We start from the raw sequence: 13808 nt of genomic DNA on the forward strand, positions 1-13808 counted from the left end.
GTAAAAGTAATACGAGAAATATAAACCTAAAAATATATATAGAAAAGAAGACTGCAGTTTATTTTGGTAATGGGTCTTGCCGTTTACGATAACATGGATTAAGTTACCTCATCTGAAATCCAACTGGGAAATACTGAAATTGTGCCGATATCAAAATGTTTTTAATCTAAACGTTTTAGTTTTTTGTTTTTATTGCTAAATGAATTGTCTTTTCCATGATAATGGGGTAAGCTTAATTTCTTAATTATTAAACATCAAAGGATAATAATTTACTTGAGCACTAAATAAACAAAACAAGAGTAAAGTCAGAGAAGCCGAGTAATTAAAAATCCCTTTCCCCAGTTAATTGCCAATAAAAGAAGATAGCAAGAGCAATGCCATTAACAATATTTATTTGCGCTTATAAACGTAGTAAAAGGCAATACAGATTAGGTCAGACGCAAAGTAATACTTTGCAGTTTGTAAAGCAGTGGTGGAAATTCGTGTGGATTTTCGAAGGGCGGCCACTTGATGTTGTGATGTGCAGAATAAGTTATTATACAAAGAGAATCACAATTATTTTGGGTGCACATGTGGTGGGGGGGAGGGGAGGACAAAAACCGAAATAGAATTAACAAAAGGCATGGCCAGATCACCGGATGGCCAAATGCAGACAGTCAGAAAGCAAATGGAACAGAGTAGTTGAGAACACAGTGCCACACAGTTGGTCAATAGAAACTACTTTATGCTGATAGGACTTAAACAGATGGATCTACTAAAGCTAAGTGAATCAGCCCGGAATACTGTCGGTGCTCGGTCTAGGAGTACTGCGTGTGCGGATTCACGTTGATCATCTCCATGTTGCTGCTGGGGAAACAGAGATAAAACGTTGATTAGTTCAAGAGCCCCTAAAATTCAGCTAGTTGTCAATCAATTTGGCCAGTGCCCGATAAGGATTCAAGCTTCTACTATCAAACGCTACTTAAATGTCAATACTTATCGCGCACCGAGCAAAGGTATTTTGGCCATGCTTAATTATGGGGACTTCAATGGGTTATGATGATATGATATTCTCGATTCCCAGCGTACTTAATGCACTACAATTCTGTGGGAGCAGGGATACGGACAGGAAGGATGTCGATGATCATGAGGGTTACATGAGGATGAATCAATGAATCAATGTCCGGATGCAACTCACCTGCGACTGCAGCGCATATGGATGAAAAGCAGGGCCAGGCCCAATGTGATGCAAATGGCGCCGACCACAATGTACGCAATGCCCAGGAAAGGATTCTTGCCACCCAGCACAGAAGTGGTGGACAAGATCATGCGCTTGGTGCCGTCGAACGAGACCACTGGATATGCTGGAAAGTAGAACAAAATAATATAAAATGCTCTGCTCAAATATGCTTAGTTAAGAAAAACAAGAAGTTCCGGGATCTTTAAAACCTTAATTAATTTTAAATTACTATTTTTGTGTTATATCGTGCAAAAGGATTTATAAATATGCTCGTATAAGGTACACTTCATCATAAGAAATTTCAGAAATATCCTATTAAAAGCTTGTTTACGCTTGAATGTCATTCAGAAAATAGTTCATTGAACATCTGGGGCTTAAGCATCAACCTTACTTTTGATATATATATATATATATATATATATATATATATATTACTTAGTCAAAGGCCCTGCAGCCAGTGCTATATCATGGCAGTTAGTTTAGTTTTGTTAACTATTTTATCTAGATTAATAATATATGTATAGGGTCACCCATAAATACTTACTATACGTGATGTTTAGCGTATAATTGCCGGCCTTGAGGCCCTTAGCATAGTTGCTGTTCGTCTGGTCGAGCCGACGATATAACTTCCGGAAGCTGGGCAGGGCGGCAGTGCGCATCCACACGATAAGATCCTCGTTTTGGAAGCCGTTGTTCTCCGGATTCTCTGGGTCCAGGTCGGCCAGGCTCTTCTGCCAGAACAACGGCTTCTCGAAGCCCTCGAGGGAGACGTTGAGGTTGCCCTCCGGGTTGCGGAACTTGACCCGCTTGTCCGACGGCCAGGCAATGCCCGTCTTCAACAGCTTGATCTCGGCTCCACCCTGCATCAGGGTCAGCGTGTCTGGAAGGGATCAAGTTTAGTTGGGATATAATCAAGGGGGGCAGGAGGTCATAGCGCACCATTGAACAGCGAGTTGGCGATGGCACCGCAGGGCGCTATGGGCTTCCCGGATTCCGGATCATAAGCGAATGGGGCGCAGTCCGTGCTGGGCGTTTGCGACAGGTGACCCAGCAGTTGCTCGTCGTCCCGTGACTTCACATAGCGCCGGTGGTTCTGGTAGAAGTTTGTCAGTCCGTAGTACATATAGACCACACCCTTTAAAAAGAAATAAATAAAAAAGTTATTTAACAGAAGTTACCTAGGTGCTTGTTAAAACTTAATTTTAAAGTCAATGATAGGTTATAAGTTTTTTGATACAAAACTCATGCTTTAATAAAGTTATAACCAGAAGCTTATATCTGAAGGAAAATTTGGATAATCGTAAAGCATCTACCGCTCACTCACTAAACATAAATTTTTTCTTTCCAATCCGCTGAATCTATGTTAATAAAATCTTTTTAGATTAAGCAAGGAGTACAGCTTTTAAGTGAACATATACAGCTGCGATCTAAATAAAAGTTTTTTGGCTTATCGAAAGAGTTTATAAGCTACTTTAAAAATAACTTTTTTATATTATTGTCCAGCTCATACTATAAACTAATTGGGGCAAATATAAAAATCCGCATTTAACATAGGTTTAAAATATAATTATTTTAAATTTTTAGTTTTATAAATATGTATATTAGACATAAAAAAGCCTTCTATTGCAAAACAAAGTGCAGATGGACGAGTATTTATAGTTATTATTTATGGAATTTTTCATATTCATTGAAAAACTAAAACAGCATAAGCGGTTCTTGGGTCTCATTTTGTTGATTGCTAAGACAGCAGTACGATAAAAGAAAGGAAAAGTTGTCCTGTGCCTCAAAGACTTAGCACATTAAACTGTTACTTTGACCGCAACTGTAGGGGCTTGAACTCTGGATGGGCTACTTAAACTGGGCTCAGGATCCCCTCAACTCACATTGAAGTCCTTGGGCAGAACGAAGGGCACTTGGCAGCGGCACTTGCCACCGGGGTTGGCCTCCAGGAACTCCGCGCAGGTGGCTTCGCCAGGGGCCGGCCTGCAATTGGTGTAGTCGATGATCAGCTCGTTGGCGGTGTTGCTCAGGTGCAGCAGGACCACGCCGATGGGTATGAAGAGCACCCCGATCACGAAGAATGTGGGCAGGACGGTGCGGGCGGTGAGGACGGGCTGCCAGGCGGGCAGGCGCTGCTGCTTGAAGGCCGAATCTGGGGAGGGGATCCGGTTGGAAATGTAAGTGGGCGGAAAAAGTTAGCGACCAAGCGTGACCTCATGGTTTATGCAGGGCGCCAGGATTGGCCCCGAAAATCGATTTGCCATTGGACATTAGTCATTCTCCTTATCACTTGTTACGCGTGTGTGTGCGTGTGTGAGTGTGTGTGTGTGTGTGAGGAAGTGGGAGTGGGAATGGGAGTGTGAGGTACTGGTACTCGAATCAAACTGGGTTTTCACCTGAAGGTCGCTTGGACTTTGCCGCCGCACTCTCCTCAATCTCCGCTGGCTGCGTGGACATGGCGGTTTATTTGATTTTTCTCTAGGATCGGCTGGCACTACAATGCTCCTAAGCTCGTCCACACGCTCCAAGTTTGTCCAATTGAATAAAGTAAATAAATTTACAACAATAAATTTTCGGGCTTAGCGACGGCACCACATGAGTAATCGATATACATCGATGCCATCACTAGCTGGCAACTATCGTTAGAAAAGATAAAGAAAAAATTAACTTCAATTTATACAAAGCCATAGTACTAATAATTATAGTTTTATGATTCCGAAATGTTAGAAAACAAGATTGAGTCTATAGTTTTTCCAATAGCGTTTTTGGAACAAAAACAAATGATTTGTAACTGTACTCAGATGATAACTTCAAAAACCAAAGGTTATTGTTGGCAAACTAGTAACAAAAATTACATAAAAGACTCCAAAAAGGATTTCATCAAAGTTTTTATAGTTGACATAATACAAGCTACAAATATTTAGTATATAATATTAAGTATATTAAATCTAAAGTTGATCTTGAAAAAAATATATTTTGAAGATACAAAGTTTGTTGGTGTTTGCTTTTAAAGTACAAAAAAAGTAAAAGTTCAAAAGCTCAATTAAAAGCAAAAGAGCTCATCTTTATATCAAAAACATAATTTGTAAGCATAATAGCGTATACTTTATAACAAATTTTGTAATGAAACACATGACTAATATTGTTAACGATTTTCAAGTCATACAAAAAATTGCAACTGAACATACAATTTATTCTATTCCTATAGTATACTTCGCGTGATGTGTCGAAATTATTGAAAACATTTTTTTAGGCCCTCCAAATACCCAGTTAACTTCCGCTTTGGATACCCCAGAAAATATGCATTAAAAAGACAAAGAAGTCTCGAATCCACCCACAACCATCGATAGGCAGACGGCTCCGGAGTACGATACCGCAACGCATGCAACCGTAAAGTGTGGAGGCGGCGTTTTCGTTGTTGTGTCAAAACAATAAGCAAAATATCAGCACAGCACCCCCACTTGGCCACCGAAGATAACGGCAAAGAGCAGAGATTAGGACTTTCCCCTTAAGAAGCAGCACCGGAACCCAGATCCCAATCAGTGATCCCCGAAGAGCAAAGCAGGGAGCGGCAATGAAAATCACAGTGACCACCAGCGATGACAAGGTCTTCTGCTTGGACGTGTCCCAGGATCTGGAGCTGGAAAATCTCAAGGCCCTCTGCGCGATGGAGATCGGTGCGGAGGTGGCCCAAATAGTGGTCATATTCAACGGGCGCGAACTTTCCAACGACAAACAGTCGCTGCAACAGTGCGGCGTCGGCGACGGGGACTTCATTATGCTGGAACGACGCAGGAGCGCCAATCGCTCAGGTAAGAGCAATGGAAAGAGAGAGGAGAGTGGAGAGCCATTAACCCTTAAGTGGGTCACGTCTGGTGGGGACAGGAGTGGATCTTGAGTAAAAATTTTGAGGGTTTGGCAGTTAACCCATTATCATTACTAAATGAAATTCAATTCATGATTTTAGGTTTAATTAATGTAATAATTTTCAAGAGGGTAATTAAGCCTTTGTTAAACTCCATAAATTATGTTGTAAACATATTACAAGCAGAACATAAATTAAAAGGGGATCGTTCAGAAACTTTTCGCCGTGTGGTGAAATTTGAACTGTGAATCAAGCTCCAATGGTCTTTTTTTGCTTTGTAATTTTTTGGAAAAGCGCACAGCAAATCTTTTTGTGGCGCAGTTGGTGTTAAAAATAAACGCTTGGTTTCGCTTGCCTTTCTTTTTGCAAATTCCAAAATAACAGACACAAGAACGGGAACACTGGAAGTGGCTTATCTGTTGCCACTGCAGTGAAATAGAGTGAGAGAGCGAGAGAGGGTGAGCGAGCGGCAGGGAACGGGAATGGAATGGCATTGGAATTGGAGGAGCAGCAGCAGGTGTGGATCCGCCCATCTCCGACTGTTTTGTTGACCTCTGCGTGCGTGTTTGGCCTTGTCTGTTTGTCCATTGGAATGGGATCATGATATACTAATGTTGTCATATGTACATGTGTATATGCATATATGTACATACATACATACATATTTCGGACTGCAGGTGTGGGCGGTGAACATTTTTCGATTTCATTTAACCAATTGCACAGCACAATGATATCACTTCGGACTCCATGCTGCAAGACACATTTTAAAATAAAAATGGATATATGTATGTACATACATACATATGTAGAGACATACATACATGCATATATTTTATTGCAAGTGTGGGCATGTAAAACGAGAAAGGAACCTGTGGGATTGTGAATATCCTAGCAGCTCTGATTAAAGTTGTATACAAATAGGATATACAAACTACATTTATTAAATTAGAAACTACGAAGTTATTTTTATTAAGTATGGTTGATACGCATTAAAGATATAGTCACACAAATTCCCGTAGATCTAAAAATGTTGTATGCAATTATTTAAAAACGTATGTATGTACATACATATGTATAAGTATATAACATATGACCTTGTATTTCTGCCTTTACCCAATTTATTCGCTTATTTTTAAGGTTAATACTCCCAAGTTTAAAAATCTTGAGTGATTATAGCTTGCTACTCTTTTCCAATAGTTAGTTAATAAGTTAATTAGTTTATTAGATATTGATTTATTGCTCGAGTGGATAGAAAATTGAGCTTGCTTTGGTACAACCTTTTTTTTTCGACCATACATACATACATATATAATTTAATATTTTCCAACGTCTGGCTTACTTTTGTGTTTTATGGCGTAAGCTAATGTAAGGATGTTTATAAACATATTAAATCAAGCTTGGCTTCAACATGCATCCAAAGACCAAGTCGCTTTTAAAGTAAACAAAAAAATAATAGATATATGTATGTATAGATGATTAAACTGCACCCCCTTTCTTTCAGGTGGCGGGAATCCAGCGATCAGCACGCTGGACTTCAGCAGCATCGCAGTGCCGGGCACGAGTTCCGGCGGCAGTCCGCCTTCGCGGAGTGGCCACCAGCATGGAATGCTGCCGTCGCAGTTCAACAACCTCACAGACTTCCCCACGACCAATGAGTTTAACGTGAACTTCGACGACGATCCGGCGACGGTGCGCCAGATGTTCCTGTCCAGACCCGAGACCCTGTCGCTGCTCCGGCAGAACAACCCGCGTCTGGCGGAGGCCATCGACTCCGGCGACCAGGAGACCTTCGCCCGGCTGCTCCGCGAGCACATTACGGAGCGAAAGCGACGCAACGAGCAGCGCATGCGCATGCTGAACGCCGATCCCTTCGACGAGGAGACGCAACGTCTGATTGCCGAGGAGATCAAACAGAAGAACATCCAGGATAACATGGCGGCAGCCATTGAATACAATCCGGAGATCTTTGGCACGGTCACCATGCTGTGAGTATCACACTAAATCCATAATCCTTAAATCAAAACGAGGACATCCGTCGCACCTTACTGCTTGCCAAAGATTTATATATGTATATTAAACGAAGTCGGAGTTGCACAGTATATTTATATATATCAAGATGGGACTCATCCAATAATCATTTTATAGATATTTTTTTAGATTGCTGTCGTATAAAAGTGAGCTAGTCATGAAATATTAGAAAAAGGAAACAAAATAGTTGATCCTTACCTAAACAGTTACGATCAGATCAGATCAGTTATTCATAATGTAATAATAATAATAGTAACAAATGTACTTTTGTAGTTATATCAACTGCAAGGTGAATGGGTTTCCGGTGAAGGCCTTTGTGGACTCGGGCGCCCAGACGACAATCATGAGCAAGGACTGTGCGGAACGCTGCCATGTCAACCGGCTGATCGACACGCGTTGGAATGGCATTGCCAAGGGCGTGGGCACACAGCCCATTCTGGGCAGGGTGCACATGGTCCAGCTGCAGATTGAGAACGATCATTTAACGTCCAGCTTCACTGTGCTCGGCCAGCAGCCCATGGACATGTTGCTGGGCCTCGATATGCTGAAGCGACATCAGGTTGGGATTTCGAGTATTCAATTGCAGACAGTACAAATGCCTAATGAACTATCCGTTTGCAGTGCCTGATTGACTTGCAGCGGAATCTGTTGATAATCGGCACCACCGGAACGGCGACGCCGTTTCTGCCGGAGAGCGAGCTGCCGGTCAGTGCCCGGCTCACCGGAAACTCAGAGGAAGCGATGGAGCAGGAGGCGATTGCCAATGCCATTGAGCAAAGCAAGCGGGAGGGTGGTGGCGGTGGCGCTGGCGGCGGACCCAATACAATTCAACCGCTGGATCAATTCACCGAACAGGACGTCACCGATCTCATGGCCCTGGGCTATCCACGCAGCGATGTGCTCACCGTGCTGCGGCTGTGCGGCGGCAACAAGCAGGCGGCCAGCTCCGTGCTGCTCAATCGCAACGCCGCCGCCTCCGGGGCCGAACTCAGCTGAACGCGGCTAGATCCTCAGCACACACACCACCTCAAGCCGAAATCGCCACAGCCACAGAAAGAAATTGGATTGCAATAGGATGATAAACACACACACACACAGACAGACACACACATACAGGATGCCGTTCCAACGAAATACTCCATGCAATACCAAATAAAAAAGGAGCCACGCCACATATATAAAGTCAAGCATACGAACAGTAAGAGGACAACAACACAACAACACGTGCAACAAACAAAAAAGCAATGAAAACAGAAACGAAAGCAAAACCCTTCTAATTTAGTGAAATTTTTATAAACTGAAGCCACTTTTTTATACGAATCGTTTGTTACGATGTACAATAGCTAATTAGGGTGCATTTTTCCAGCAGCGGATCATTTTTAAAAACAGAACTAGGGATGGTTTTTTTCTAGAGAATATTGAGAGGAGGAATACAGTAGGCGATTTAATCTAAAATTAAGACAAAAGTAACGTATTTAATGGATGGATCTGGACGGTGATGGAACAAAACCAAGCCACACCACATCAACGAAAACATAAACTGTATTAAGCGAACATACAAACAAATTACGAAAGAAAAAGTATGCCTGACTATTTAAAATATATTACAATTATACACATGTAAACATTATATACAATTTGAACTAGTATTAAGGCTCTATCAAGCAAAACTGAATTGGGTTCAATAAAAGGTCGAAAGTATTGTTTTGGATTTGAAAAAAAAAAATAAATAAATAAACAACAAGCGCATTTTGGATTCTCTTTTGTCGGGCGGCACACTTTGCTGTTTCCCCATTTGTAAATCTTTAATAGCGTTAGTTAAGTTATGTATATAAATTATAAAATTACAACTTCTGGTCTGCTGAAGGCTTCAAAGGTTCCACACACACACACACACGGCCATACCGTTCACAAGCATACACATGGCGCATATGTCTGAATTTATTAATGCAAAACTCGTTAAATCATTTGTTACAGTTGCTATAGTTGTGTCCGATGCCGTGGCTACGCTAATCCTCGTCCTCCTCCTCATCCTCCTCGTTCGTGCGACCCGCCGCCGAGCCCTTGTGGTTGAACTCCTTCTCCGGGTCGAACTGCATGCCCTCCTGGTCGGCGCCATCCTCCTCGTCATCGTCGCCAGCCACCTGGGCGTTCTCGGCCTCGGCCCGCTCCAGGCGTCGGGCCAGATCCGCCTCGTCGATGGCGGTGACCAGTTTGGGCGCCATGATCACCTTGAACTCGCCCTCGTACTCGATGATCTTGGCGCGTATGTTCTCGATGGCCACCTCCAGGGCCTTCAGACCGTCTGTCTTCTTTGTGGTGGACGTGGTCATCACGTAGCTGCAAGGTTTGACAGGGAAATTGATTAGTTTTGTCTGTTAATTACCTATCGACTAACAGGCTATTATTACGTTCCCTAGGTTTTCCAAAAGAGGAAAATAACCTGATTTAAGTATACTTTTATACAAGTTTCTGAAGCTGTCATTAGATATGCTGCCGAATTGTCTAAATTCAAGTAAAGTCCACTTTTACTAAACATACGAGGTGAGCTTTGTTTATATTTAATCTATACCTTATTAAAGGTTTAATAACTTTCGCTCTTTGGTAAAATATAAGTAAATTTATGAGAATGATTTTTGCATAAATAAATTGAATTTAATGTAATTAAATTTGTTCTGATCATTGCTTGTGTGACTACATATAAATGCTTCCTCAAAAGATTAATAACGTTTCTTTGTGATTTAACAATTTCAAGGGACCTCAATGGAAAAACACGCTATGGAAGTCTACCAAAATATTACATTTTAAGCATCTTACGCATCACAACCCAAATAATCCTTAGTAAACCCACTTTTGTGTAAAAAACTTTAAGCTTTATAATCAGAGCAACTGTATATTAAATCAGAAAGATGATTTAATAAAAAGTTGCTTGTTTAATTTTCTTAATTCATTAATAAATCAAAAACTGTCTTTGATAAACATATAGTAACGCTTTAGTGCGTGCCAAACGGGATTAATTTCAAAGAACCCTTATCAAAAACCGCGTTACTTTTAAAGTTTGGAAACAAAGGACTTAGATTTAGTAATGCTTCACACTACATTGCTTAAGTAACTCTTTAGAGCATCCCCGAACGCGATCAACTTCGTCATTCCTTATCCAAAACCTGTTATTAACTATACATAGTCCTATTAACTTTTTAGAGAAGGCAGAATAAATAACCACAAATGGAGGTTCAGAGTTCAGAGAACTAACTACATATCTTCTTGGAATTAATTTCATCAGTGCAATCAATAAAACACAATCCTATCATTTGAACTCACAGAGGCGGCGCTATCAGGTTGATGCGGATGGGCAGCTCCTCGGTGCTCAGCTCCAGGCCCTTGGTGAGCGATGCCTTGACGGCGTCGATGCCCTCGTAGCCGTAGCAGGAGCACTCGATGTCCGCCCGGATCTTGACGGTGGGCGAGACCAGCTTGCGCTTGATGTTGCTGAGCAGCACCTCCTTGGTCTCCGCGTCCAGGTTGCACTCATCGAAGACGGACGGATCGGTGACCGACTGCTTGAAGATGTCGTAGGCGACCGTCTTGCTGTTGTACTTCTTCTCGAAATACCAGGCGGTCTTCTGGTAGAGCTCCTCCAGCTTCTCGTTGCCCTCGTAGCCAAGGATGTCGGCGACATGGCGCAGGAGCGAGTTGATGGCCTTGGCCTTTGCGAACCGCTCCGTGCACTTCTCCACGTCCTCGGGCGAGACGCGACGCTTGGACAGATCGATGTAGCCCTTCTCCTTGTCCACACGGATGACCACCACCGGCTCGGTCTTGCCCACGCGTATCAGCTTGTTGATGGAACGGATGCGCCGGCGGGACAGCTCCGACAGCAGGATCATGCCCTCGATGTTGTTGTACTCCAGCAGATGGACGTAGGCGCCCATCTCTGCGATGGACAGCACGTTGACCATGACCACATCCTCGATCTCTGGATATCGCTCGTTGTAGAAGCGCGACGTGAGGGCCATTTTCGAATGCGTAATCGTTTGCCGAGCCGAAAAAAAAGGGAAAATGCACTTTTCGAAACGAAAAACGTGTACAATTTTTGCCGAGCGGGCGCAAGAAGAAGAAGCAGACAGTGAAGGCAGGGCAGCAGCGATAATATCGATAGTTTTAGCCGGTACGGTATCGAGACACAATCGGAAATGGTCACACTAGATGCAGGTGGGGCAGCGACGATAATTCTCTGCCGCCAACTGGTCACACTCCATGAGCGGCAAATCGGTGTTTCCCCAAAAATTTCCGTTTTTATGAAATTTTTCCGAGTGCATAAAGTTATGTTTTTTTTTACGGAGAGGCAGATCCTTCATAGCTTACAGTATTCGATATTTTTTTTAAAATTTAACAATGGGACAATTATCAAATTTAAAATTATATTTTTTAAAAATAATATTTAATTTACGGTGGACAAAAAAGGTTTACGAACATTTTATAGGAAATTTCAGTGCAAAGTGTAATTACACTTCTTTTGCCCACTTTATTTTGTGGACGAGAGCCAGAATAGTGTTATATTTGATGTTTAAAAGGAAAAGTAAAGATTGCAAATAACTCTTATTAAGGATCCCTGATTTAATACATATTTATTATGCTTTTTCTCTACCCGCATCATTTTTTTTTTATTTTAAATCACAGAACTCCTATTATTTAATCCCATATAGTTAACATTTTTAAAGAGGCCTTAATATCACTAGCAATTTGTATAAAGTTAGGAAGCCAATACAAAGCTGTCATGCCTACTATGAATATAATAACCAGTAACCATGTGAGTTTGATTTAAATATATTTAGAAGCCCTATGGTAACTATGCCTCTGGTTGTTCTTCGGCGTGCATACGAAGATGTTCCTGCAGAAATGCATCCGATTTGAAGTTTCATGGACTTTCGCATAGGTGCGCTGTGGCCAGATGATTCTGGAGAATGGACTTATATCTGTAGATCTTGGGACAACGTGGGCACCCAAAGACCTGCTCTTCTGCCGAATGCGTCTTCAGGTGGCGCTGGAGCGAAGAATTGATTGCATAAGCCTTCGAGCAGTGAGGGCAGCCAAAGGACAATTCTCCGGAGCTTTGTCGTGTAAGTCTTTTGTGCTCCTTTGAATGCGTGCCCATGTGCCGGACAAGATTGGCTTTCTGTGCAAATGCTTTCCCACAGATGGCACACTCGTGGGGTCGTTCACCCGTGTGGACTAGCAGGTGTGCCTTGAGATGTGCTCTGTGTGCGAAGGCCTTCGGGCAGTGGGTGCAATCGTAGTCCTTGGCTCTTTTCGCATGACTTAGGGTGTGCCGCTTGAGAGCCGAGTGATTGGCCAAGGCCTTTGGGCAGTGGGTGCAAATATAAACTTTGGCTCTTTTCGCTGAATGCGATCGCTGGTGGGCCCTGAGAGTTGCCCGCAGGGAGAAGATTTTTGAGCATTCCGGACACTCAAAGTTTTTTTCCATCGTCAAATGCGTCACCAAGTGCCGCCTCAGTTCCGTCAGATCGCTAAAGGTGCTCATGCAATTGGCACAATTGTGGGTACCAGTATCAGGTTCCAGTTGCAATCTTCTTTTCAGCGATACCTCGCTGGGGGCATGACCATGACCTCGGGTGTGCCGCTTCAGATCCGTGTGCTTGGCGAAAGCCTCCGGGCAGTGGTCACACTTGAAGGGGCACGCCGGCTGATATCGTCCGGTGGCGTGGGTTCGCAAGTGTTGTGCCAGGTAACCAGGCCTCCGGAAAATCTCTCCACAGAGCTCACACGGGTAGCCAACTTCATCCTTGTGCTGCTGCTTGTGCCGAGCCAGAGCACCGCGCAAAGCAAATATCTCTGGGCACTGATCGCACTGGAAGGGTGTCTTGTGGGATCGCAAGTGCAGCTGAAAGCCGGCATGGGTGGAAAAAGTCCTCAGGCAGTGGGAACAATCTAAGGATGCATGCTGCGACTGGATGTGCCGACTTAGATCGTTGGGATCGGCAAAGGTTGCCGGGCAATAGTTACATTTGGTTTCCTGAGTTACATCTCCTTCTTTCCCAATCGGAACCTCATCGATTGATTCGTTTTTTATCTCAATTTGCGAATGATCCATGCAACTGACTGATGCATCGTCCACTTCTTCATCGTCAATGGGTTCGTTCTTTATTTGGCCACGGAACTGCCACTCCACATCCTCGATTGGCTCTTGTTTGACTTCGAAACCCAAGTGGCATTTTATCAACTCTTCCTCGAAAGAATGTGTATCCTTCTCCTGCTTAACTTGAGCATCGAACCGATGGGATATTTCATCACCGTTCAATTTATTAGTCTCGTCGTTCGATAAATCGTTCACTTCTTCCACAAGTAAGTCCTCCTCCTCCAAATCCTCTTTTAAGGACTTCATTGTCCTGAAATCAAATGACAATTTTTTGAGACTTCTAACAAAAAACATATGTTGTCTATCGATATACTATCGACCTTACGTTTTTAGTGTGACCGTCTTAATCGATAGTTAAATAGTTTTTAAGGACTGTTAATTAAATAATTTTTACATTTATTTATTGCACATTTAAAGCTAAAATATGTTACATGTACTTTTAAATAATTTAAAAAATCCTTAGCACAAAAAAATTAAAAATAAACGTATGTTTGTATACCCCTATTATCAAATTTTATCTTTTGAAAGCTTTGCAATGT

At 42.5% G+C, this 13808-nt stretch overlaps 4 protein-coding genes across 7 annotated transcripts; 1 reads left to right on the top strand and 3 right to left on the bottom strand.

The window, feature by feature from the left end:
* Positions 1–375: 375 nt before the first annotated feature.
* On the bottom strand, positions 376–3804 carry LOC108137755 (cell cycle control protein 50A). 4 transcript variants are annotated; one of them, XR_001774057.2, is made up of 7 exons: positions 3616–3804; positions 3103–3371; positions 2159–2354; positions 1764–2099; positions 1178–1343; positions 987–1084; positions 376–843 (listed from the first exon to the last, which is right to left on the bottom strand). XR_001774057.2 is itself a non-coding variant. In XM_017259656.2 (6 exons), exons 1-6 carry the CDS (start codon positions 3674–3676, stop codon positions 798–800), a joined length of 1074 nt encoding a protein of 357 aa, XP_017115145.1. In that variant the 5' UTR covers positions 3677–3803; the 3' UTR covers positions 376–797. The 4 variants fall into 4 exon arrangements, 2 of the variants coding, with proteins under 2 accessions (XP_017115145.1, XP_017115144.1); XR_001774056.2 differs by having other exon boundaries at positions 376–846; XM_017259656.2 differs by lacking the exon at positions 987–1084 and having other exon boundaries at positions 3616–3803.
* Positions 3805–4514: 710 nt separating this feature from the next.
* LOC108137700 (protein DDI1 homolog 2) lies at positions 4515–8856 on the top strand. Its single transcript, XM_017259576.2, has 4 exons — positions 4515–5031; positions 6586–7069; positions 7386–7671; positions 7734–8856. Exons 1-4 carry the CDS (start codon positions 4794–4796, stop codon positions 8106–8108), a joined length of 1383 nt encoding a protein of 460 aa, XP_017115065.1. The 5' UTR covers positions 4515–4793; the 3' UTR covers positions 8109–8856.
* A 158-nt stretch (positions 8857–9014) lies between these two features.
* Positions 9015–11244, bottom strand: LOC108137701 (eukaryotic translation initiation factor 2 subunit 1). The gene is made up of 2 exons (XM_017259577.2): positions 10434–11244; positions 9015–9452 (listed from the first exon to the last, which is right to left on the bottom strand). Exons 1-2 carry the CDS (start codon positions 11126–11128, stop codon positions 9122–9124), a joined length of 1026 nt encoding a protein of 341 aa, XP_017115066.1. The 5' UTR covers positions 11129–11244; the 3' UTR covers positions 9015–9121.
* Positions 11245–12030: 786 nt separating this feature from the next.
* On the bottom strand, positions 12031–13515 carry LOC108137573 (zinc finger protein 135-like). The gene has a single exon (XM_017259299.1). It carries the CDS (start codon positions 13513–13515, stop codon positions 12031–12033), a length of 1485 nt encoding a protein of 494 aa, XP_017114788.1.
* Positions 13516–13808: the final 293 nt, after the last annotated feature.

This window comes from Drosophila elegans, unplaced genomic scaffold, assembly GCF_018152505.1.
Source record: "Drosophila elegans isolate 14027-0461.03 unplaced genomic scaffold, ASM1815250v1 contig_149, whole genome shotgun sequence".
Lineage (NCBI taxonomy): Eukaryota > Metazoa > Arthropoda > Insecta > Diptera > Drosophilidae > Drosophila > Drosophila elegans.